This window comes from Macaca fascicularis, chromosome 1, assembly GCF_037993035.2.
Source record: "Macaca fascicularis isolate 582-1 chromosome 1, T2T-MFA8v1.1".
In the NCBI taxonomy this organism is placed as follows: Eukaryota; Metazoa; Chordata; class Mammalia; order Primates; family Cercopithecidae; genus Macaca; species Macaca fascicularis.
In genome coordinates, this window is record NC_088375.1 from 27,318,279 (window position 1) to 27,344,268 (window position 25,990).

Here is a 25,990-nt window from a genome sequence, read left to right on the forward strand (position 1 = left end):
TAGTCTTTTTGGGCAGTGGGACGTCTAGTGATTCCCTTGACATAAGGGGCATGGACGAAGGGTCAGCTTACTTCTAGTTGGACAATCTTTTTTAAAGTGTCCTCCTTGTAGACCGCGCTGGAAGCAAACCCTATTAGGCATTCTATTTGCTCAGCTTTTCCCTTTTCCAGAGCCTCCAAAGTCCGCTTGCCTGAGGGCCATGACTAAAGCAGTGGCCTTTTGTTTATCCCTCTGCCTGCTCCTCCTGATCTCTATTATAAAAAATCAGAGGTTGCCAAGTTCAATAGGGTTTCTAAATTTTGCTCCGGGCCTAAGGCAGACTTTTGAAGTTTTTTTCTAATGTCTGCAGCTGACTGATAAACTTATCCTTTAAGATGGGTTGGCCTTCAATAGAGTCAGGTGACAGAAAGGTATGCTTTCTCAAGCCTTCCTTAGTCTCTCCAGAAAGGCGGTAGGATTTTCTTCCTTTCCCTGTGTTATAGTGGACATCATTGAATAATTCATAGGCTTCTTCCTAGTTTTCTTTAGTGCTTCTAGCACGTAAGTTAGCAAATGTCTGCAGCACCAATCTCCATGTTCTGATTCTGTGTCCCAATCAGGGTCTCCACTGGGAATTGCCTGCTGGCCTGTGAGGAATCGTTCTCTTTCCTCCGTTGTCACCTTATCATTGACCTGACTGAGATACCTGAGATAGCCAAACTCTCGGGCTGCAGTTAAGGTGGCACTTCTCTCATTTGGGCTTAGTGTCTGAATTAGCAGAAACATTATATCTCTCCATGTCAGATCAAAGGATTGTCCTAACCCTTGTACAACATCAATATTGCCATCAGGGTTATCTGAGAATTTACCTAGGTCTATTTTAATTTGCTTTAAGTCTGAGAGAGAAAAAGGTACATGCACTCTGGCTGGGCCGAATTCTCCTCCTCCCACTGCTTGGAGGCATAATCGGGGGATATTGGCACTCTTTGGTTTATTGTTTACCCCTTTGTCTATCTTCTTTTGGACCGTTTGGGTTGAAGGGGGGTCCTTATTAGTTGGGGAAGGAGTCCGGGGAACGCTGGGGTAGGGAGGTAGACTCCGAGGGCTTCCTGTAGGGCATAAATCACACCTTTTACATAATTGCGAGTTGTCTCTTAATGAAAAGAAAGTTTGTACGTATGGCACTTCACACCATTTGCCTTCTTTTCTACAAAAGAGGTCTAGCTGTAAGATGGTGTTATAATTTATCCTTCCCTCAGGAGGCCAGGTTTCTCCCCCTTGAAGAGGATATTGTGGCCAGGCGGTACTGCAGAAGAATATAAGTCATTTCTTTCTTAGAGTCTGAGGGTCAAATTGGTCCCAATTCTCCAGAATACATCTTAGGGGCATTTTTGCCTTGGGGGGAAACGTTTCCCATCTGACAAAAGAACACAGGGATGCCAGCACCCCTAGTCATTTTCCGAAGAGCATTAGTCCTAAAGCGTCCTCTATGGTACTAATGCTTATTCCTTTCCAGGGTGCGTCACCACCCATGGAGCTCTGCTTATCGGATTAGTTATGCTCACCAATGTAGCAGTCCTGCACCCCTTTTCCTGCCTTTCTTGACCACAAAGAAAGTGGTCTGGGCTGCTGGATTCTAGTGGTCCTTTACCAGCGTGCCCAACATTGTCTTTGTGCTCAGGGGTGAGTCCTAGGCCTGGGCTGGGTTCCTGAGTATTTCATAACAACCCAGCTGCCTCATCCAGATGCATTCCCATAGACAACAGTTCTTATGCAAATTCATTTCACAGAGGGTGTAGGTAACCTTTTGAGACAGGATTGAGATAGTCTTTTTTGATTGTGTAAGTACTTTAAGGCTTGGCTGAGTGCAAACAGCTTGCGCATTTGAGCAGACCAATTAATAGGCAATTTTTCTAACTCTGTTTCCACAAGAGTCTCCCTATCACTTACTGAATACCCACTGTGGTTTTTTCCTCAATCGCCTGGGAGGAAGCATCTATTGTCCTGTCCTGAAGGGAATTCCTCCTAGGTCTGGTTGGACCTTTGTATGGTAATTAAGATTTAAATCCCCTGTTAGGAAATCTGCTGGGTTACGGGAATTATCAGTGGTTGGTGTTAAATTACCTTTTTCTAACAGAATAGCCCCATACTTTAGATTTTTGAGTTAGTAAGCTACCTTTTTGCTTTTTTGACTTAGAATAATTCTGAACTGGTGAGGTGTGCTCACAATGAGGTTTCCTCTAAAAGTTAGTTTTCTACTTTCTTCTATTAGCAAAGCAGTTGCCGCTACAGATTGAATGCATCCGCGGGTTACTGGATTAAGGATTTTTGATAGGAAAGCTATGGTTGTCAGTGGTCTGAGTGTTTTCAGACTACACCTTTGTTTACACTGACAACAAGGTAGTATTGGAGTGTTATAGGGTCACAGAGAAGACCTTCAATGATCAATTACAGGTTTTAAATTTACCCTGGCTTTTAAAGGAATAGGGCACACTGTTGTTGTTGTTTTACTATTTCTATCTTTCTCTTTTTTTCTCTCTTTGACTCCGTCTTTGTCTCTCTGCCTCTTTCTCCTGTTTCTCTCTCTCCTCTCTCTGTCTCTCTCTCTCTCTTCTCTGCCTCTCCTCTCTCTTCAGTCCTGTCTCTCATACCCTAAACCACATGAATGTGACTTGCACATACAAGATTCACAGTGTACTATAGGGAGAATCTTTTGCAACAGCTCTTGCTGTAATACAGAATCTGAGATGTCTTTGAGAAAGAAAAATGTAATCATTACCAAAAAATTATTCTCATAATGTGTGCAAATTTGTATGAAATCTGTACTGGCCGTGGGACAAGGAGGTATTTCCAGCTAGCTTCTGATAGGGCCCTATTCTCTCATAAGAATCCAGCTCTTGACATTAGGTGATATCTGCCCAGGTCATCAGATGCCATAGAGAAAGAGGGTTTGCTGAAACTTTTATCAGCAGTACACTGTATGCTCTTTCCCATTTATTTGAACGTTCATTTATTGAGTGTCAAGTAATGCACTAGACACTCCAGGGATCTGACACAAACTCTGCCCTGAAGGAGCATATAATCTCATTGGGGAGAAAACAAAACATACGGTAATTTTCAAAATAAGAAACTAGGCAAACTAATTAACACTTCAAAAGCAGGTTGTATTCAAATGCAAAATTGCATGTTACAGGGTAACCTTTCAGTGAGAAGCCAGGAAGAGGAGCTCAGCATGGGTTCGATTAGTTAAGGACTAGTTATTTTGGGGTGTGTGTGTGTGTGTGTGTGTGTGTGTGTGTGTGTGTGTGTGTTTGGGTGAGGAGGGGAACGGAGTCTCGCTCTGTTGCCCAGGCTGGAGTGCGGTGGCGCGATCTCGGCTCACTGCAAGCTCCGCCTCCCGGGTTCACGCCATTCTCCTGCCTCAGCCTCCTAAGTAGCTGGGACTACAGGCACCTGCCACCAAGCCCGGCTAATTTTTTGTATTTTTAGTAGAGACGGGGTTTCACCGTGTTAGTCAGGGTGGTCTCAATCTCCTGACCTCGTGATACGCCCGCCTCGGCCTCCCAAAGTGCTGGGATTACAGGCATGAGCCACCGCGCCTGGCCAAGGACTAGTTATAAAAGAAGTGGTGGGGGTGACGGAGGCCTGAGATGAAATTTGAAGAATATGTAGAATCTAGGTAAGTGGATAAGAGGTCTGGGGGCAGGGAAAGGAGAGCATTTAATTGTGAATCAGGAATTTCTCTACCTGTTTTAATTCTTCCACATAACATCGAAGAGATTGCACTTGCAGCTAGCATTTCAGTAATGTTTTCTTACTAATAATATAGTGACAAAAGCATTGACTATAAGAAATAGGAATGGGTCTCATAAAAAGAAACAGCAAAACCCCCAAACTAAAAAACAGTGCAGGCTATTTCTCCCTTCTCTCCTTTTGCTTGGCACTCATGAGATGCTAGGTGTGGAAGTCAGCCAACTAAAAAAGAGAGGCGGCTGAAGAAGGTGGGGAGGCTGAAGCCAGTTAAATAGGATGGTCCATTCACAGACGGTGAGGCTACAGTGCAAACAGGACTCTTTCAACTTGAGCAGGACCCCGTTACTTCACTGGAGTTAGAAAGCAAGGAGAGCGTAGACTTTATGAACTTTCTATGAGACTGTTCTACCTCCACAGGATACAGAAGACGACATGAAATTTGATCTGCAAGAAAACTGAGTCCATATTCACATATGTGTCAAATTTTCACCGCATTTAGAAGTGTCTGTCATCAAGTACAGCACTGAATTGAAACTGAAAACAAGAGTCAAGAAAGAGCAAAGTCAGCCATCTTTGTATTCCACATTAATCCTTTCCCTTTATGGTCTTATTTGTTTCTCCTCAGAAAAGACAAAAAGCTGAGCCATATAAACACCTGTGGGCTGGGGGTTGAGGGATAAATGAGGGGCAGAATGGAAGCAGAAGGAGCTGTTGGTCAGGTAGAAATCTTTCCAGATGTGCTGAAGGAAACACACTTCATGTTTGATGTAGGAGGTGCCACCATGCAAAACGTTTCATGGAAGGATTTAAAGGATCCCATGATTTTCAGTATTCCAAGACTTTTCTTTCACCGAGGGCGATTTAATATGGGTCATCCATACTGAAAGAAAAACAAAAGATAATAAACTTAAGAGTTTAAACATTGCAAAACTTGGAGTGTTAGTAGAAAAGGTAAATATTCATTAGAGATGAGAAGAGGAGCAGGGAAATGCTTTCAGCTGGAATCTCAGACAAGAGGCCTGCCTTTAGGAACTTTTGAAGATGAACGAATGTAAGGAAACCCTAGAGGCAGCACTCGTCAGACTTTCATGTGCTTACCATTCAGAGATGGTGTTAAAATGCAGACTCTGATTCAGTAGGTCTGAGTGGAGCCTGAGATTCTGCACCCCTAACAAGCTCTTTAGTGATGCTTATGCCACTGGCCCACAGACCACACTTGGAGAAATTTTTGTGGTGCATACGGTCTTTGTCTCCAGATCTAATGAGTTTGAAGGACAGTGTAGACTGATTTTTTAAATTTATTTTTATTTTATTTTATTTTATTTTTTTGAAACGGAGTCTCACTCTGTTGCCCAGTCTGGAGTGCAGTGGCACGGTTTCAGCTCACTGCAGCCACGGCCTCCTGGGTTCAAGCGATTCTTCCGCCTCAACTTCCTGAGTAGCTGGGACGACAGGCACGTGCCACCACACCCAGCTAATTTTTGTATTTTTAGTGGAGATAGGGTTTCACCATATTGGCCAGGCTAATCTCAAGCTCCTGACATCATGATCCGCCCGCCTTGGCCTCCCAAAGTGCTGAGAATACAGGCGTGAGCCACCGCGCCCGGCCGTAGATTGATTTTGAGCAGTGGAAAGTCAAGAAATTAGAAGGCATGCTTAAATGGAAAGTGAAATTGGAGAAAATTTAAACTCATGAAGTAGTGGCAGTTATAAACTCCTGATAAATTATATCCTGGGATATAATTTAATGAGATGGTAACACATTTAAAGAAATAAGTGACACTTTTTGTGTGTGACACAACTGTCTTCTTCTTGGAAAGGACAAGGAGAGAATGAAATGTGGTATGTCTTCATGGCACCTTTCAAAGGGAGAACCAGATTGTGAGGTGCTGGTCTCATGATGAACTGTCGGGGTAAACCACAGTTCAGCAGCTGCAAATGTGCTTGCAAAAATAGAGACAAAAAAGTGTTTCTGAAAACAAAATTTCACATATGCCCTCCTCTGAGGTTGGCATCATATCTTCCTGTGTATCTTGGGTGTAGCTTCTACCCTGCCAGAATTTAGACAGCAGAAACCAAATGAGGTGATAAACAGAGTCAGTTTGCAGAAGAGTCAAAATAACCCAGCAAGAAATGAAACCACAAATGCCCAAGGAATCATTCATTCACCACTCAAAAGCTAATAGAAATGAACACAAACTACTATGAAAATTAGCCCAAGAACTTAAAAAAAAAAGGCTCACAGTGTTTAGTGTGATAGTATTCATCTTACCTTTGACTTGTTCTAAAAACATACCGAACTTCTTCTACCCCACCCTTCCTCAGTGCAATCACACGATGGTTTCAGTGTGAAAAAAAAATCACATTACTGGAAAAGGAGGGTGTCTGGGACTTACCAGTCTAAGCTGGTAATCAAGGGTCTTGAGTTCTAAAAGCATATGTGTTAAGAGCATGATCCCTGGATCCAGATGAGTATGGATCTCAGCCTTGCCATTTGTTGTGACTTCAGGCTATTTTATTTCTCTGTGCCTGTTCCTTTATCAGTAATGAAGATGTTCATAGACCCTTCTCCCGCAGACTTAAAGGCATATTTCATGATTTAAGACATGCAAACCATTCATAATAGTGTACAACATGGAATTAATATTTGATAAAGGCTTATGATTATTGTAACTCTGTCACTTGCTCAAGCCCTATAGAATAGTTACTTAATTAGTTCAACTACAAAAAGAGTTTGAATGTGATATCCACCAAGATCTTATCCAGACCTAAAATTCTGTGATTCTTATGAATTAATACAGCCTTGGTCAATAAATGAGAGCTGGGCAAATAATTCTTCTTTGCTAGGCCTTTCTAGACCATCTGGTGAAGCATTCAAGACTTATGTTGGTGGGGCCAGCCTTCCCTTCCAACTTCCACTCCACAACTCCTCAATAAGCCATGGGCTCAAGAAAGTTCTGCTCATTGGCTCCTGAACATGCTCTCATAGTCTCACTACCATAGCGCTGCTTACATCTTTTCCTTCCTACAGACTGCCTTCTTTTCCTGCTTTTCTCCATACACCTAAATCCTATCTATTCTTCAAAAGCAACCTTCTTTATAAGATTATCTATAAGCACCAAGCCAAATGACTTTTTCCTTCTTAAATATAGCACCCATTGGCCATTACCATGCTCTGCCTTGTATTTTTCTGATTTTTTTCTTTCTATATTCCTATCTTAACCCCCCAGCTAGGTAATAATTTTCCTGAAATCAGGGGCCAGGCTTACTCCTCTTGGTGTCTCAAGCAAGCTTAGCAGTTTCTGACACAAGAATGTTCAATAAACAACTATTAATTGACTGGTTATAAAAAAATCAGTGAACCATTAAACTTAATATAGCAATTAGCATGGTAATGAGCTTATTGCTAATATTGTTCCAGCCAGTATCTCTTCCTGTGCCTCAAGGACATCTTAAAAAAAAAAAAATCTAGTTGATCTGCTTCCATCTAGTGGCAATTAAAACAGGTGGTTCCGGTAGCCAGAAAACAGCTCCGGGTAAATTGTGCCAGAAAATACTTTCACTCAGTAGCTGTGAGTTTGAAAGACATCTTCACATCTTGTGGGTTTCCTGCCACAGACAGGGACACCAGCTCAGAGAAAGAAGCCTTTCCTCATTAGACTCCATTTACACTAGTAAAGAGAAGACAGAGTAATTAAAAAGAATAAAAAGAACCTCCACTGATCGCACATCCTCATCCAGTTACCCCTGCCCCACTTCGCCATCACAGCCAAACATTTTAAAAGAGATGACTGCTTGTTCTGTCTCTACTTTCTCATACTCAGTGATGCTCAATGCTTGGCCATCTGACCTCTGTCTTGATGTCTGCACTGCAAATAGTCTCCCCATTGACACCCTTGTTGCATCCAGGGAGTACTTACTGGTTCTCCTGGCAGTGTTTGAAGCTGTTCCCCTTTCTTTCTTTCCTTGGCATTCATTACCACACACTCTTCCTCTTCTTCCTTCTCCCTGCCTGGCAACCTCTTCTCATTTCTCTTTCCCTTAGCTGACTTATTAGACAATGATGTTCCTCTGGCTCCCATCCTCTCTCACAGATCCTCTTCCATTCTCAGAGCACTCATACCCTCCCTGGATGATCGTACCCACTCCTGAGATGGCAGTTACCTCCTGAAATGTGAGGGCCCCAAATCCTCTGCCCCAACATAGCCTCTGTGCTGTGGATAGGTCCAGTGAACCACAGTGAATGAAGAGCAGACACCCAAAGCTCAGTACAAAACCGAACCCATGATCTTTACCTCCAAAACCTCTCATTCTTTTATGTTCCCTTCTCAGAAGTAAACGGTACTACCATCCGCCAGTTTCCAGGTGAGAAAGATGATGATTTGATTCTTCTCTCTCCCTTTTAGCCAATTAACAGACACATTCAGTTAATATCACCTCTTCCTATTTCATGAACCCATTCTTACTACTAGTTCCCTAGACAGGTGCCATCAGTTTTAACCTAATAACTTCAAATGCCTCCAAAACAAGTCTCTTTGCCCCCAGGCTCACCTGTCTCCCGCACTTGCCATACTGCTCTGCAGGGTGACCTTATAAGATGCTGGAGGCAAGGCTACTCACTGTTTAAACCCCTTTAGTGATATCCCAAAAGACCTCAAGATAAAACCCATATCACATGGCTTATAAATTACTTTATGATCTGGTTTCTGGTGCCTCATCTTTCCCCACTTTTTCCTTTGCATGCTAAGCAATGGCCCATACTAAGTTTGTGGTTGGTAGGATGGTTGCCCAAACCAGCACCCAATCCCTTCAGAAATCATCTCACTTCATTTCTAGCATTTTAAAGGGAGCTCAGTTGTCCAACTGGGTACTGAATATGTCACCAAAGTCTTCCTTTCATAGATTTATTTTACTTACACTCTCCTTCCTAAGATTCCAGAGCAAGTCACTAAACCCTAGACACTGAGAAATATTTTGCCATCTTCATTTCTGCCAGGTGGGCCATCCACTTTCACAGTCTGCATCTCCTCCCACTGTGCTATTTCTCCAGTACAAGAAATTTGAGCTTCAAGACCAAACTGAAAAATACTTGCCTCCTTGGGGAAGCTATAGGTAGAATTCATGCTCCCTATCTTTCCCACATTTCCGAAGGGCAATGCCTATTAGAGCAATTGAAAGCAAATATTCAATTGAACAAGCATTTATTCATTTCTCAATAAATGCTTGTTCAATTGAATATTTATTAAATAATATGTTTAGGGCCTCACGTTCAGCCAGAACAAGAAGAACATACCACAATGTTTTTAACATTCAGAAAAAATTCTGAGGTCATCAGAAAAATCTCCCTTTACATAAACTGCCCTTTTCTAATAGGGATTACTTGTTCACTCATTCATTCATTCATGCAGCTCCACTAGCACCAAAAAGCACAGGTCCGAAAGGAAGCTAGTAGATTTATCACTTTATCTGGTCATTTGGATGAGGACTCCAGGTAAATAAACTACTATGGCGTTAATGTGTCTTGCTAGAGCAGGAATCAACTTAAGCAAGTAGAGAAGGAATCAGCAGATGTGGAAACTCCCCCCCACTAATAAAACTTACCTTTTCTTGGATTTCTTGCCTGCAAATAGAAAATAGAGAAATGGCATTAGCAAAAATTAGACACTTTAAAGTTTTTCAAATAAGGGAGAAGGAAGACTCCCACTCTCAAAACTGTCTTTTGAAGTATATTAGGTATTTGTTAGGTGGACCCTATCTGTGTCAAAGGGGATTTGAGGAACTGGCTTAATAAACAGTGGTAGACACTCATACAGAACAGACATGTTGATGCAGATGCCTCTTGAGGTTTCATTCCATTCTCCGTGTACTCAAGAAGACAGAAGTGTAGGCTAAATTGCCTGGTGGTGAGACCCAATATGCCCATTCAAGTGTTTATCCCTTCCCAATCTGCCATCTCGTCCTACCTGCAGATTCTTCCCTTGAGGGACAGCTGCTAATACTGTAAGACTATGTGCCATTACAGCTCACAGCATCATCTCTATGAGAATCCACAAGAGAATTTCACTTTGGCCTTGTTGATAGGAATTGCACAGCCTCATCTGAGTAACTAATGTGTTTTTATCTTACAAACACAAAGAGTATCACATGCCTTTCCTTTGACTGGCTGCAAGGAAACTCAGAGCTAGATCTGAGACCCTCTCCTACCAAGTATATAGAACTTTGTGGCCGGGTGCGGTGGCTCAAGCCTGTAATCCCAGCACTTTGGGAGGCCGAGACGGGTGGATCACGAGGTCAGGAGATCGAGACCATCCTGGCTAACACAGTGAAACCCCGTCTCTACTAAAAATACAAAAACTTAGCCGGGCGAGGTGGCAGGCGCCTGTAGTCCCAGCTACTCGGGAGGCTGAGGCAGGAGAATGGCGTGAACCCGGGAGGCGGAGCTTGCAGTGAGCTGAGATCCGGCCAATGCACTCCAGCCTGGGTGACAGAGCGAGACTCCGTCTCAAAAAAAAAAAAGAAAAAAAAAAAAAAGAACTTTGTGACATACATTTTCGTGCCATAACTTCACCCTTGGTTCCAAATGATTTTTTTACCGTAAGTTTAAATTTGGTTTTCTTTTACTTTTTAATTAATTTTAATTTGCTATACTGAACACATTTTGCACTCACATTCTTTTTGAAAAAGGAAGAATATAATTAAGTAGATAACTTAAAAAAAACTCTTTGAGCAGAAACAGTCATTTGGGAGGCAATATATTTCAGTGGCTATAAACTGGCATTCTAGAATCATCTCACCCAGGTGCAAGCCCTATTTTGCCAGCTGTAGTACAGTGTGTCTTTGAACAGCTAGTTTCTTCTCTAAACTACAATTTCTTCATCTGTTAAAGAGGCATAATAATTGTATCATCCTCATTGGATTGATAAAATAAAATATATTCCAAGTATTTAGTTCAGGTGCTAGCACTTAGACAGTGCTCCATTACTGTTTTAATCCTTTAAAGTATTAAAGACTACTATTTGAAATTTTCTTCTAAATTTCAGCCTGCTGATGACCAAATGCACTTGAGCAGGGAGGAATCAAATCTGAATTAATTTCAGATTCTGTTTAACTTCACATAAATTTTTTTTTTAGGGACAATGCACCTAACAACAATAGATGAGTAAGAATCTGTTCCTACTGAGAGAGTTTCATTTTGAAGAAAAGGGAACTAAGAGGGCATGTGTTCAGTTTCATGCCCAGGTCTAACCCTGTGTGTTGGTTCTGGTGGGAAATTCTTCCAACCGAGGAAAAAAACAGTTCACGAATCTGAAGACCAGTGATTTTAGAAGATGTATCTGGGGTAGAGTCTAATCTCTAACTCTGGGTCCTGCTGATACGGGATTTTCGAGATTTGGCCTAAAACATCATTGCCTTGGTTTCCTCATTTACCAAACAGGGCCAATGGTAGTGAGTAATCAGAGAATGATAATGCCAGGAGCAAAAAAATGTGTCTAGATGAGCCCATGCACAAGGACACATGCTTCCGGAGCCCTTCCTTATTCCTTTCCTAAAAGAAAGGAGCGAAAGTCTCGATACTAAGACTACTAGGGCAGGGGACAAAGTGCTAGAGTCAGAAGATTCATTTGAGGACAGAAGAATGGGGTGAAGTCTCTAGTCACTTCACTGGCTTCCATACTCTAAATAGTTACCTGTGTCCTTTTTCTAGTTATTAGAACCCAAAAAGCCTATAAATTCTCTCTCTCTCTCTGTGTATATATACATACACACACACATAGATACACACACACCCCTAAACACACACATACAGATTTATGACTTTTTACTTTTATCCTTGTAAATGCCATGAACTATATTTTGTCTTAGATTTAGCCTGGGAATGTAGCCATTATTTCTACCTTTGTCTCTGTAGGAAAAATATTCTTCATGTCTTAAAGGACCAACCTACAACCAAAATCTTTGGAAAGCAGAATCATTTGTAAGTTGGTGATAATGGAAGATGTTTTACAAATGAAGACTTTTTTTTTTTTTTTTTTTTTTGAGACAGGGCCTCACTCTGTTGCCCAGGCTGGATTGCAGTGGTGCTATCATGGCTTATTGTAGCCTTGACCTCCTGGGTTCAAGTGATCCTCCCACCTCAGTCTCCTGGGTAGCTGGGACTACATGTGCATGCTACCATGCCTGACCAAATTTTTATATTTTTGTAGAGATGTGGTTTTGCCATGTTGCCCGGGCTGGTCTTGAACTCGTGGGCTCAGGTAATCCTTCTGCCTCAGTCTCCAAAAGTGCTGGGATTACAGGTGAGAGCCACCGTGTCTGGCCCACAGATAAAGACTATTTAATGTTACCTTAAAGATACCCTGAACTTCCTACCAAGCCAGCAATCTTTTGGGGCTTCTGTTTTCTTTGTTGGCATAACTGCAACTAGCCTAACTGCCCGTTATCTGTTTCCTGTTTGCCCCACACTGATTCCCACAGCAGTTTTCAAGTTATCGGTTTGAGATCTTGTACAGAAATGACACCAAGGTAAAAAATTTAAAAACAACCCCACTGAGTTTTGTACCCTTGTTTATAAAACAGTGTTAGCCAGCTAACCCCTCACTACATACAAGTGACTTTGATTCTATTCTTTTGATTCTACAAACACTTATTAAAAGATTTTAGAATCCTGAAATAAATAGCTTCCTTATTAAGGTGACTTATAGCCCCAAAGTCCTTAAAATTATTTAGATAATAGCCACCTTATCCCAGGGGGCAGTGTGTAATAACCTACCCTGTTCTCTACCCGTCAGTTCTGCCATCATCACCCAAGGTAGGAAGAAAGACAGGATGATTAGGGTCAGGTTTTGAAGTCTCAGTGGAAAGAATAATCAGTGGTTGGAGAAAACTGTCATTCTTCTTTTGCCTTAATGCAGTACTTGGTACTTATACTTAGTACTGTATAGTACTTAGTACTGTATAATACTATAAGATAGTGAGATTCAATGAGCACAGAATTTCTAATAGCAAGGGCAGAGACACTTTAACTGCTCAGTGCTCTCAAATTATACATAGCTAATGAAGTTCTTGCATATCAACAATCCCCACCCACCCCCCCCACTTTGTCTTTCTGGATTGGTTAGAAAACTTACCTCACACCCACCATTCTCAAATTTAAATGAAAGATAAGATCAGAGTGGCACGCAATTAGGGACTGATAAATAATATTTTTGTAATTGCCAGTGTAAATGGACAGGGGGCAACCTTTACATACCATATTCAGCGAACAGAATACATACTAATTAATTTGATGGAAGGAAAATTAAAATGACAACTGATCCCATAGAAAGGCAACACAGAACAGTTGGTTAGCAATTGTTTTGAGATCATCCCTGAACTTGAAACAGGTATATCTTTTTTGTTGTTGTTGTTTTTTTGAGATGAAGTCTCACTCTGTTGCCCAGGCTGGAGTGCAATGGCACGGTCTCTGCTCACTGCAACCTCCGCCTCCTGGGTTCAAGCGATTCTTCTGTCTCAGCCTCCTGAGTAGCTGGGATTACAGGTGCCCACCACCATGCCTGGCTAACTTTTGTATTTTTAGTAGAGACGGGATTTCACCATGTTGGCCAGGCTGGTCTTGAACTGCTGACCTCGTGATCCACCCACCTTGGCCTCCCAAAGTGCTGGGATTACAGGCGTGAGTCACCTCATCTGGCCAAAACAGGTATATCTTAAAAGCTGCCCCATGTCCATGAATGTTACAGCCTTGAATGGTTCTTCCAGGTGAGTTTGGCCAAATATGGCACCATGCACCCAAGGCCTGCTGCAGGCTGGTGGGTTGCTCACACTTTAAGGCTGAGACACACTCATGCCTTAGGGTAAAGGGAGTGATAATCTGGGCAGCAGATGGTAACTTCTCAAGGCAGTCCTCCTTCTGTTTTCCTGTCCAGTGACGGATGGAGGGAAAGCATATATGGTGCATTTGGTTAGAGCTGTGGCCTTGGTAAATACGTACTCAGGAGAACACATGGGAATTTCTCCCAGGGTTAATGCAATGCCCATGTGACTCTTGAAGAGGTCAGGTATTTGGAAGCAGTGCCTTGAAACCTTAGTGGACATTAGACCCACTTCCTAGTGGAATTGTACCATTGAAATCCAAGGCATGTAGGCTCTTAGAGGACAGAGATTGTGTGTTATCTTTTCAGAATTAATTAAGAGCAGGCCAGGTGTGGTGGCTCACACCTGTAATCCCAGCCCTTTAGGAGACCAAGGCAGGAAGATCACAAGGTCAGGAGATTGAGACCACTCTGGTTAACACAGTGAAACCCCGTCTCTACTAAACATACAAAAAATTAGCCGGGCATGGTGGCAGGCTCCTGTAGTCCCAGCTACTTGGGAGGGTAGGAGAATAGATTGAACCCAGAAGGCGGAGGTTGCAGTGAGCTGAGATTGCGCCACTGCACTCCAGCCTGGTGACAGAGTGAGGCTCCATCTCAAAAAAAAAAAAAAAAAAAAAAGGTATTAAAGAATCAAATAAGAGCAAATAGCAAAGAGCCATTAGAATATTTCACTTACGGCTGGGCACGGTGGCTCGTGCCTGTAATCCCAGCACTTTGGGAGGTCAAGGCGGGTGGATCACGAGGTCAGGAGATCGAGACCATCCTGGCTAACACGGTGAAACCCCATCTCTACTAAAAATACAAAAAATTAGCCGGGCATGGTGGCGGGTGCCTGTAGTCCCAGCTACTCGGGAGGCTGAGACAGGAGAATGCTGTGAACCCGGGAGGCGGAGCTTGCAGTGAGTTGAAATCCAGCCACTGCACTCCAGCCTGGGCGACAGAGCGAGACTCCGTCTCAAAAAAAAAAAGAATATTTCACTTACTTGTTATCAGCGTAGCAAGCTGCCTTGAAGATAATAGACATTTTTTAAAGTTTATCAGATGAAAAGCAAAAATCAGCCAACCTGTTTTAATGAAGGTGTGTCCTGGGCTGATTTACATGCCTCCAGGGACTGATGGCTCTAGAATGTAAAGCTTGGCATCCTGCTTCTGTTGAATCTATCACACTTAATTTCCTGTGGGTTTCTTTTTTTTTATTTTTCACTTTAAAGTTGTATTCTTTTCATATGAAGTTAAACTCACATACCTTTTTTTAATCTCCTTGCCAGCCAAATGATAAATGCCAACCCAGAGAATGCAGTAACCATGACTGCCACTGGAATGAAGAGGGGGTTATAATCACCCTCCTTAATCATTGAGAAACTTCTGTCCAATTCTGAAAGAGAAATCGGTAAGGCACATAGCATGAGACCACCAGCATTATTTCCTTAGTCCATCTCATGATATTTGACTTTTTTCCTCCTTACATCTCCTAGTAGTAGCCCATTTGATGCCATCTGACAGATGAGGAAACTGGCGTGGGAAGGCCTATAATGAGTACAGCATAGGCAAAGACTGGACCAGCCTTGCTAGTCTAATGCCTACAGACTCTCAATGCCCAGATTTGTGGTTCATAGAGTTCCTGGTAATGCACCTAAAAATGTTGGCAAGAATGGTGATCATTGTGTTTAGCTCCATGGACTTGTTCAATGATTGGAACTCTGAAACACAGAGAAGAGCTAAAAGCCTAATACAACTTCAGGAAAAACAAAAGCCAGTGATCTGCACTGGATAATTCATCAGTCAAAGGAAATCATGAATGCTTTTACTTTAAAGCAGTTGTGCAAAAGTCAGCACTTGTTTTTTACATGCCAAGGACCTGCACTAATCTCTTTCCAATGCAGTAGCGCTACCACTTCCCTCTACTTCCTTCACGAATAAGTAAAAGGGTATGTTTAGAGATACTCTTGTAAGTGTAAACTAAGTTCATTTGGGAGCCTCTATTTAAAAATACCGATTCTATCCTTAGTTCTTCCCATTACTCTGATGAACCTTTTCAAGGTGCTTTGATCTCCACACTCAAATATATGATGGAGAGAGGGCTCAAGTTCCCAGGAGCTCCAGACAGAGGGTACCTGTTGGCTTGATGAAGATGAGGAGGAAATGAACACTAGCTAGGCCTTAAAGGGAAATGTCTCTGATAGGCCTAATATACAGTCCTCTGCTAAAGCCTTCCTTGCCTCTCTCTGCTCATCCGCTCTACTCCCTGGCCCTGGGCACACAGCTCACGGAGATCAGCATTTCTGACAGCTTCTGCAGATCCTACCATTTAAAGACTTTTGTCATCTATGTAGATAGTCTCAGGAGCAGACATGGGTAGCTATTCTTTCATGTGCTAACTTAACATGCATTTGCTTTAGCACCTATTGCCAGACACTGTGTCAGGTGGAGAGTATACAAAGATGAAGAAGACATGACATATACAGACAGATTTGGGGGGCATTAGCTTAGTGATAATTCAGGAGTATCCATTATTTGGGGAAGTAGGTGGTCATTAGTTACCTTTTAGAGGCATTTCAATGGGCTAACAGAGATGTTAGATTGTAGTGGAACAGAAGAATGGATAAAAAGTAAATCAATGAGTCCAGATTTTAAGAGTTAAGAAGGCAAGAGGTGAGAATGAAAAAAAGAAATGATTGTCATTAAAGGAGGAGGCAAGACCAACCAAAGATTTTACAGTGACTTAAGTATACAAATTTATTTCTAGGTCACATATACTTTGCAAAACAAAATGTAAAAGTTTATGGATGTCTTTCCTCATATCTGCTCATCCATCAGCTCCATCTTTAAGTCTTCAGTTTTCCAGGACAAACTTACTCACTTTGACATATTGGATTAGGATTTGACCAGATTCCAGATGACTCACAAATGGTTTTCTTCTCCCCAATTAGCTCAGTTCCTTCTGAGCAGCTGAAGGTACATGCAGAGGAAAAGCTGAAGCTGGCCAGGGGGTGACTACAGTTCATGATCCCCAAATCTGGTGCTGATAGAGGCTCACACTGAATCACTTCAATGAAAAAAAAAAAAAGAAAAAAAAAAGACAAAACAGTGTTTCTGAGTAGAGACCCTCCCTTGAGCAAAGGATTTTTAGCCAAAGCTGTGTGACTATATTACTTGTGATATTGCTTCCAGGCTTTATTTTCTTGAGAATGATGGAGGGTGGTAAATGAGAGATGAAGGCAAGGAAGCATTGAAAGCCCGTGGGGAGAGGAGTGGCTGCTCCAGGCTGCTGCCCTCGCTAAGGTGACCCTCCACTTCTGCTGGAAGTACCATGTCACATGGCCTGTGCATCAAGGGCTCTTACGGGGTATTCTCAGAGAATCTCCGCCTTTTCACCTGTTCTGATAGCTACCCAAGTGTTTTGAAAAACATCCCAATTCACTGAAGCAAGTCCAAGTTCTGTAAAATTCCAGTAGGTGGGTTGATAGTTTTATGATTTCAATAAGGGATTTTGATAGCACTTCTAAGAATGAAACTACTTAAACTAATGCGTCAGGAACATACTTGTAGAAAATTTAACCAAAACTTCACAAGTTCAGATGACATTGGTTTTCTCCCATATCCAGATAAGGTTGGCAGTTAAAAACAAAGAAAAACAAAACCTACCATATTTCAAACTTAAAAAGATCAAGAGACTGTGTTTTTGTTTTTCAGTTGTTATTCTCCTAAAAGTTTATGCACGAGGAAAAGTAAAAGGTGATTTTAAGAATAAGCCAAATAAAAAAACCAAGAAAGACCTCCACTACCCTGAGAAGGAAATTGGTTGGTGTTAAGTAGGACACCACATAAAACAGGTATTATTGAGATGAGAAGAACCAAATTTAACTGAGGTTCGGCAAGATGTTATTTATGCAATGGCAATGAGAAAACTAAAAAACATAATAATAACCATGCTGTATTGCTATAAATCATGTTACATACTGGGCAGTGGCTTCAGGGGTATTTGGTTTTTACTTTTTGTTTGGGAGGTTTTTCAAAAAAATTTAGTAAGAATAAGTCCTTTGAAAAACATCACAGTAGGTTAAACTAAGTTAGGTTAAATTAGACTACTAAGTTTGACTTCTCAGCAAACTTCTACTAAATATTCTGACTGTAAGCCCAGGATCACCGTGACACAGACTCTAGTCTGAAGTTACTCACCTTGACAGGTTGGTTCTGGAGATGACCAGTTTCCAAATGGTCCACAAGTGGTTTCTTCAATCCCAGTTAAGTTTGTTCCCTCAGAGCAGTTGAAGGCACACTGTGAGCTGAAGCTGAAGTCTCCCAAAGGGTGAGTACAGTCCATGGTACCCAGCTTCGGGGGCTCCAAAGGCTCACACTGAATCACTTCAACAGGGAAAGAAACAGTATGGGGAAGAGTTAAGAGGACCTGATGCCTGGATTTGAATCCTAGCTCTGCCACTTGATAACCATGCGCCTTTAAATAAGGTTACTTGAACCCTCCAACTTCAGTTTCTTCATCTATATAAGAAGAATAATGAAATTGTGTTATCTTTATCAAATCGGTATGGAAACTAAATGTAATTCAATTGGCATAAGTCAGGGACCTTAGAACAAAGCCTGACTCATAAGAAATTCTAATTAAACATTAGCTAGTCTTCATATCATTATCTTCAGCATTATCTGGAGGAAGAATCCTTAAATCCAAATAAGTGTAACTGGGAATGACCAGCTTAGTTGGGATATAACTATCACATCAGAGCCCCTGAGTCTACTAGAGTATTGGGAGCAAGACGTTCAGAGAAAGAGGGGGTCTCCATAATAAGCCTTCTCTGCAAGGAGAGAATATAAAAGTCTGGGAAGCATTTTGACCTCAATTCTGTCTTCATCTGTTCTAGCTCAGTTCCAGAATTTTAACTCTTTTGATTTTGACAACCCTCTCCAGAAACTCTATCTATTTCCCTGTTCTGATTGGTGGTACGATAGGTAAATTTAAGACTTGGAAATTAAAGTCTTCACGTTTTAGACCCTGCCATGCCATTTAGTAAACAGTACAACTTTCATGTCTTATTCCTCATCTGTCAAATTTAAGCCATTATTGTTACCTTGCTCTAGAGACTTCAATGAAGAATGGACTCAAGGAATCAGAAGAATTTTTGTATTTGGAAACATAGAGATGAGATTAGGGAGAAAGATGGGAACTAAGAGAAAATGTTACTATCTTTTTTCATTGATTTAATGATTATCTGTTGTACATCAAGCATTACTCTAGGGCTTGAAGAGCTTAGATTTCACCCTGTAGGATAAAATGGTAGGTAGAAATTAATGGGTGGATTGTCATGTATGTGTGATGTGTTTTAATTGCTTTTAATTGATCAGTCTGCCTGTAGTATGAATAATATATTTGAGGGGAGCTAATTTAAAATGGTGGAACTCATCTAACAAGCTATTGCAAGAATCTAGGAGAAAGATAATGAGGGCAATGGTAGTAGAGTTGACAAGTGGAAGACAAACTAGAAAAACACTAAGTTGTAAAAATTGGTAGAATGTTACCCTGCATAAATGTTAGGGGAGTAAAGAGAGTCTCATACCAGGGTGCCCATGTACATGGTGATTCCATATACTGAGATTAGAAATACAGAAAGGAAAGCTGACTGGGAACAAATGGTTTTATAGTCTTTTAAACATCCCAAAGGACATCCTTAGCATATTTGAGTTCAGAGCTGGGGATAGGTTTATCGGTCCAAACATCACATAGATTTGTGAGTCCGCAAAAGACAATAAGTTTGACCAAAGGACACATGTAGATTAGAGTCAGAAGAGCGATATACAAAAGATGAAAGCTGAGAAATTATAATAGTTTATGGTCCTGGATAAGTGCTCATGAAGGATCCTAGGAGAATTGATCTCAGGTAGAAGGAGAATGAGGAAAGACTGATATGACAGAAACCAAGACCAAAAAAAGTAAAGTGTTAAAAATGGGTGAAATAGACATACCAATAATCAAAACCCAGGAAAAAGGGTATACCAATAACATAAGGGTTAATCAAAAATGGGGTGAGGGTAAAGTATTAGGAAGGAGTCATAGCCCAGGGATCAAGTGAAATGAGTTAGATCTATAGATCTATTTCAGTTTGTTGACATTAAAATTTATTTGGATTTTAATTCTTTATTCTTTACAAACATTGCTTTTTTAAAAAATTAAATTGTCTAGTTCAATTCAGGCTTGCAAGCAAGTGCCTGATATATACCAGGCATTTTGTGATTCCCAAAGATGCAATGATAAATAGGACACTTACTGATCTCAAGAAGCTTTCGGCACCAGAGGAGATGAACAAATGAACAGATGACTTCAGCATAGGTGGGAGAAATGAGGAAGAAATATGTGGAGCTATCAGAACTAAGAAAACTTCCTAGAAAAAATTGTCTTTGAACTGTGTTTTAAAGATGACATGTTTGTTGGCCATGTGCAAAATGAGAGAGAAGGCCACGAACAAAGTCAGTGTGCTACAGAGCACATGTGTTAACTGTGGAGAACTGCAAGAAGGAAAGGAACTACTAGAAGGAAAAAGCAAGATTAACTTCTAGGTAACTCAGCCTCCTAATGATAAATGGCATAGTTTCTTCCAGACCTTAGAGTTCTAATTAACCTAACAAGCTCATTAGATTGTGAGCTTCTTGAGAGCAGGAATCTACCATGCTAATTCCTTATTATAACCCTGACAGCTTTTATTCCAACACTGTGCTCCTTGTGGCACTCAAAAAGACTTGTTGAGAGGTGAATTGAAACGTCATGCTGACTTATGAAATATTTACGGAAAGGTAACAATATTGTGAAAGCAGAGCTTTCTGATCAAAACTTCCCATTTCTCAGAATGGCTAGTATCATTTTGTTCCAACCAGCTTCCATTATAAGCTATAATGATTCCTGTGACTTTACCTAAAAAGAAGCAAAGAAAGGAAAGAGACTTACCAAACTGACACTGGGGCCCATAGTACCCCACATCACAGTTGCAGGTGTAATTATTGATGATTTCTACACATTCTCCATGGCCACTGCATGACCAGGGCTGGCAAGAAGCTTTAAGGAGGTCAGAAAAAAATATTTTAATGTGATTACATTTTAGTACTCAAAGTCATTTCTTTAGACATAGATAACCTTTTGTCTGAGATGATTTAAATAATCAGGAAAGGTTTATTTGTAAATTCATAGCATAAAAATCATATGCTAAAATTTTTACTTATAAAATACACTAAGCATATAGCCATAGTCATTTATTTGCTTTTGGAATGAAACTACCAATACTAATATTCTTTAACACTTATGAGAAACCTAGTGGCATACCTTGAAACTGTTGAAATTACTTGTTTTTAATGAGTGAGAAGGTTAAATGATGACCTGACCTCAGTCATTTCTGCATGCAATTATTTCTTGGCAATCCCTTTCTTTATAGAGATCACAAAGATTAAAAAGTCCAAATTTGCTAAAACAGTAGACTCCAATTTACAAGAGACCATATTAACTATGGTTCACTATTAAAACATCACTTGGAAAATCCTGGCTATTTTGGAATTGTAAAAGATTTTACAGAAATATTCATACACCAAAGATAGTGCAATTTTTATATAAAATTATATAAGGTTAGACCAAGAAGGAAGCATGTGGCAGCACACTGTCTACTTCACAATGTGAAAACTGAGGTGGTGTGAGCCTGAGTTTCCCACTGGCCCCAGCTGTCAGCTTCTCCTCCCCTGCCTTATTATCAAAGGCACTGACTGTCTAATTCTTCCTCTGTACTTCCTACATACACCTATCATTTTGATGTCACTTGATTTAGGGGTATAGCTTTTGTGCACAGGGACACATCTTGTACACCAAAAATTCTTAGAAGTGACATGATGCAAGATTATATAGAGGGCTAGATGTATTTTAGAATGAACTGGCGGCTGTTCTCATCCTCCAACCTTTCCATGGGGTAAATCTGATTATTCTCTTCACTGTGGTCCTTCCTGAGTCTGAGGTAGATAGCCGTCTTGTCATTCCCTACCTGTGTAACAGAGGGCTGCCTTTGGTTTGTGGCAGGCGTCATCATTCCATTTGCCCGCATCTTTCTTTCTCTTGATATAGATCTCCACGCAGTCCTCCTTGTTTTTCTTGTTGTTGGGCTCCCCATCTCCCCAGTTCTCTGCTTCTTGAGTGAGAGATTTGTTGGTTCCCACCCACGTCCATATGCCTCCTATCTTCCGGATTCCTATCCAGTAGTAAGAAGGACTGAAAGGCAGAGTCTTCTCCAGATACTCAATTTCTGCCTTGTTTTGTATGGCAACTAAATCTGTGTAATTCTCTCGGCAGAATCTTCTAGCCTTTTGCCAGTTCATGGGATTTTCAGAATAATGGTAAGTCCAGCAGTCGGTTCCATGATGTGCCAGGAAATCTGCAAGACATCAGTGTGACCTATGCAGACTTACATAATGTTACAGCTAAAAAGTACCTAGCACTACTCCAGGCTGAACCAGACACTTAGAGATGAGGAAACAGAGCCTAAGAGTGTGTGTGACCATCTCAGGATCACGGAATAGTTGTTTCCAGATTTGAAGTAGAACCTAGGCCTTCTGGCTTGAATATCAAATGCTTTTACCTAAGGTTCTATTTTAAACAAATTTAGTGGCTTTCTAGGTTTATTTTCTTATTAATTTTTTTCTCAAAATTATTTCAGGTGAAATTTAACCAACATATTTTAGACATTCATATTCCTTTTTCTTTGTAGCTGTTAATGATTTACAACTAATTACAGTGTAATATCATATAACTATATAATTTACAGTATACTTTTTAAATCCTGGAATAATTTCTTGAAGGCCAACACATGTGTACCTATGGGAGAAGCATAATAAGGACAGGAAAAACAGTGACATTCTTTTAAGTAATCTCTTTTATATAAAAAATATTTTATTTTTACCATAGGAAGAACTGCTTCTGGAAAAGCCCAATATACCACTCACCTCTTACATATCTAACTGTATAATTTTAAAAAAGAACAATTTACAAAGCCAAATGATATAGGGATTATGAAATTGATGAGATCATGTTCTATACACAGACTGAACTGATGATGTTTAATAAACATATGGACCCATCAAATATGAGGGCTTTAAAGATATCTAATTAAACACATAATTACACAATGACTTCATAATAATATATGGCATTCTAAGCATGGTATGATCTACGTGCATCACTATTTAATACAGTAAAGAAACAGATATAATTGATGGTAAAGAGCATCATAAAATAAACATTTTGAACAGAGTTTTGAATGAGCATTCCACTAGAATGCAAGTTCTAAGAGGGAAAAAACGGTCGTGTCCACTGCTGTAATCTTAGTGCCTAGCATAAATTTCACACATTGTAGGGACTCAGATAATACCTGTTGTATGAAAAGAGCACTAAGTTTCCATGTGACACAGTGCGGACATGGTATAAGAAATGTGTGAAGGGGAGAGTTAGCATGTTTGCTTGGCTACAGCTGAAAATCCAGGCTAGGGAGTAAGAAGACATTAGTTTACTTAGGAAATGAAAAACCAAGTTCAAAGCTATTGCTGGAGAGTCTTCAAGAATCAGATATAAAATTTGTCACCACAATGGGAGAAGGACCAAAAAATGATAAGGCCCCATCCCTTAATGAGCTCATATTGTAACTGTAGAAGTGACATTAATGTACACTGAACTATGAATAAAAAATAGAAAATGAGGTGCCAAATATTTGGTACAGATTGAAAGTGCCTTAACAGAGATTTCTTAATTAACATTATTCCTTTATAATTGAAGGATTTTTGGGGTTATTGGGATTTGAACCCTATAGCATGGGCTATTATAGGTTAAAAATAGTGTTCAGGAGTTTCTGAGGAAGAACTAAAGGTAAGAAGAAAAGAGATGTTCATAGAAGGGATAGAACTAACAGCTCTCTGAAATAATTTCCCCTTAGACTATGTATAGCCAGTGGATATTTAAGAAAAATGAATATAAGTAAAATAGACTTAGCGATATATTAATATCATAACATACCACAACAGAGCATTGTCCACCCCCACAACTTGAAGATGTTCCATAAGTCCCTCTGGGTACTCTGACATTTCCGTGGAAATATCTGCAAATGAAATACAAAATTGTATTTAGATTTATACTCTTAAACCACACATTTACAGCCTTTGAGGTGGTGCTTACAACTTTCTTAATATTCAAAATAAAACACACATGTCTACTAACCCTGTGTGAGGTAACAGGTTTCTCAGACATAGATGAAAAAGTACTTCAAATCTACATCAGAACTGATGCATAGTTTTGTTTTGTACTGTTTTATTTTCACGCTGTAGTCTCAAGCTGCTAATCAGTACTGCCCTGAATTTTTTCTGTGGTTCAGTAATTTTTGTACCTGCTTTTCTGCTGAGCTATTAGATAAAACGATTTAATATTTAGTATGTATATTGTTTAAAGTATTGTTGGTGCTTAATTAACTATTGATGCTTATATTTAATGTTATAGCCTCACTCTTGATCATAACGAGTCAATGCCTCAAATACCTAAAAAAAATTTAGATAGCTAGATACCAGGAAAGAAAAATATTTCTTTTTTTAATAAAAAGAAATATCTTTTTGAGCAACTGAAATGACAAAGTCACAGATTTCCTGCATACCTTAGAATACACCTAATGTAAATGATGAGTTAATGGGTGCAGCATGCCAGCATGGCACACGTATACATACGTAACAAACCTGCACGTTGTGCACATGTACCCTAGAACTTAAAATATAATTTTAAAAAAATTCTATCTTCTGAAGCACATCACTTCTCAATAAACAGTGTTTATTGCAAAAGATCTGATTTCTTCAAGAGTCTCCCCAGAGACAAAGTCAAGAAGAGGAAATCAGCATATCTGAGAAGAAAGATTTCAGGATCACTTTTTCTGAGGATCTGAGAAAATTTTTAGTTTCTATATTTTTTAAAACCATAATTGAAATGGGGGTGCTTCCTATCCTTGCCACCTGCCTCTACAACCCCAGGAATTTCTATCTGAGCATCTAAAAGTCTTTTAGGCTGAAAGGCTCACCATGGCTTTGCTTGGTCCTTCTCTAGTTCTTCTGCAGCCCATTGAGCCTCTTGACTTAGCACAATGGGTCTCAGGTCCTTGCCCAAGGGGAGTGTGCTGTGATGCAGGGAGACTGCACTGAATGTCAACAGAAAGCCTTGCTTTCTTTCATTTCTCTAACCCAGTCTCACATCCTCCTCCTCCCCTTTTCCCTCCCCTTCCTCCTCTACTTCTCTTTCCTCTTTCCCCACCCCTTTCCTAGACTGGCCTCTATTGCCTCCCACTGAGAAAAAAATGAACTGCTGATCAGAAAAGTAATGTCACTAGATTCTCTCTTCCTTCCCTCCTGTTTTTCTATCCTTCCTTCCATTCTCCTATGCACCTTTCCTTCCCCTCCTCCTCTTCTTTCTTTTTCTCTTTCTCCTCCTCCTTCCCTCGTTGTTGTTGTTCTTTTTCCTCTTCTTTATCCTCCTCCTCCTCTTCTTCTACTTGTTCTTGTTTTTGTTTGGTTCTTGTTCTCCTCTTCCTTCTTCTTCTCTCTCTCCTCCTCCTCCTCCTTCTTTTCCACCACCCTCCTCTATCTTTTTTATAAATGCTAAGCTAACTCTTGGCTACCTGCGGTAAATGGCCCTTGGAAATTGCAAATACTATAAATCAAAACTGCATTTCAGACAAATTTATGATGTTTGCGAATCTTCAGTAGAGCTAAGTGGTGGACTTGACTCATTTTGGTTCCTTCACCTCCGTCTTTCCTTGCTCACCACCTAGTGGAGGTCCTTGTTAGTGGCACTTCCTGAAGTTAACCCTTGAAGAGAGCCATGCTCTCTAGCTTTTCACCTTGTAGGTGTGGGAGCCTACAAGTACCTTTAATATTCTTGGACTATAAAATGAGACGGTGATAAGACTGCATGTGAAATTAGGACCCATGTGATGAAGGACAATAAAAAGGAAGACCCACTGATGAGAGTCAATGAGTCAAATGCAAATCAGATTTGCATTTTTAGGAAAATAATTACAGCAACAACAAAAGCTCTGAAGTTCAGCACCCCATATGTATATTATTTAATCTTTATAACAGCTCTCTGCTATAGATATGATTATTATGCCCATTCTAAAGAGTCTCAAAGAGGTTAAGAAACAAATTCAAAAACTAGCAGAAGAAAAGAAATAACTAAGATCAGAACAGAACTGTAGGAGGTAGAGACACTTAAAACCCTTCAAAAAAATCAATGAATCCAAGAGCTGGATTTTGAAAAAATCAACAAAATAGGTGGACCACTAGCTAGGCTAATAAGAAAAGAGAGAATAATCAAATAG

The 25,990-nt window shown here is 40.3% G+C and overlaps 1 protein-coding gene and 1 pseudogene across 1 annotated transcript; both read right to left on the reverse strand.

Moving 5' to 3' along the window:
* Positions 1-310: 310 nt before the first annotated feature.
* LOC135969598 (uncharacterized) lies at positions 311-3,778 on the reverse strand (annotated as a pseudogene).
* On the reverse strand, positions 3,123-24,820 carry SELL (selectin L). Its single transcript, XM_005539939.5, has 9 exons — positions 24,695-24,820; positions 23,653-23,734; positions 21,635-22,021; positions 20,560-20,667; positions 17,787-17,972; positions 16,468-16,653; positions 14,854-14,982; positions 9,334-9,352; positions 3,123-4,612 (listed from the first exon to the last, which is right to left on the reverse strand). Exons 1-9 carry the CDS (start codon positions 24,734-24,736, stop codon positions 4,594-4,596), a joined length of 1,158 nt encoding a protein of 385 aa, XP_005539996.1. The 5' UTR covers positions 24,737-24,820; the 3' UTR covers positions 3,123-4,593.
* Positions 24,821-25,990: the final 1,170 nt, after the last annotated feature.

Bases quoted from the DNA above. Each gene is read 5' to 3' on its own strand.
- SELL (XM_005539939.5), bottom strand. From the start codon at position 24,736: ATGGGCTGCAGAAGAACTAGAGAAGGACCAAGCAAAGCCATG. The intron at 20,668-21,634 runs GTAGGGAATGAC...ACCTCCTTAAAG, and splicing joins GGCAGCCCTCTGTTACACAG to CTTCTTGCCAGCCCTGGTCA. The intron at 16,654-17,786 runs GTGAGTAACTTC...TTTTCATTGAAG, and splicing joins TCCAGAACCAACCTGTCAAG to TGATTCAGTGTGAGCCTCTA.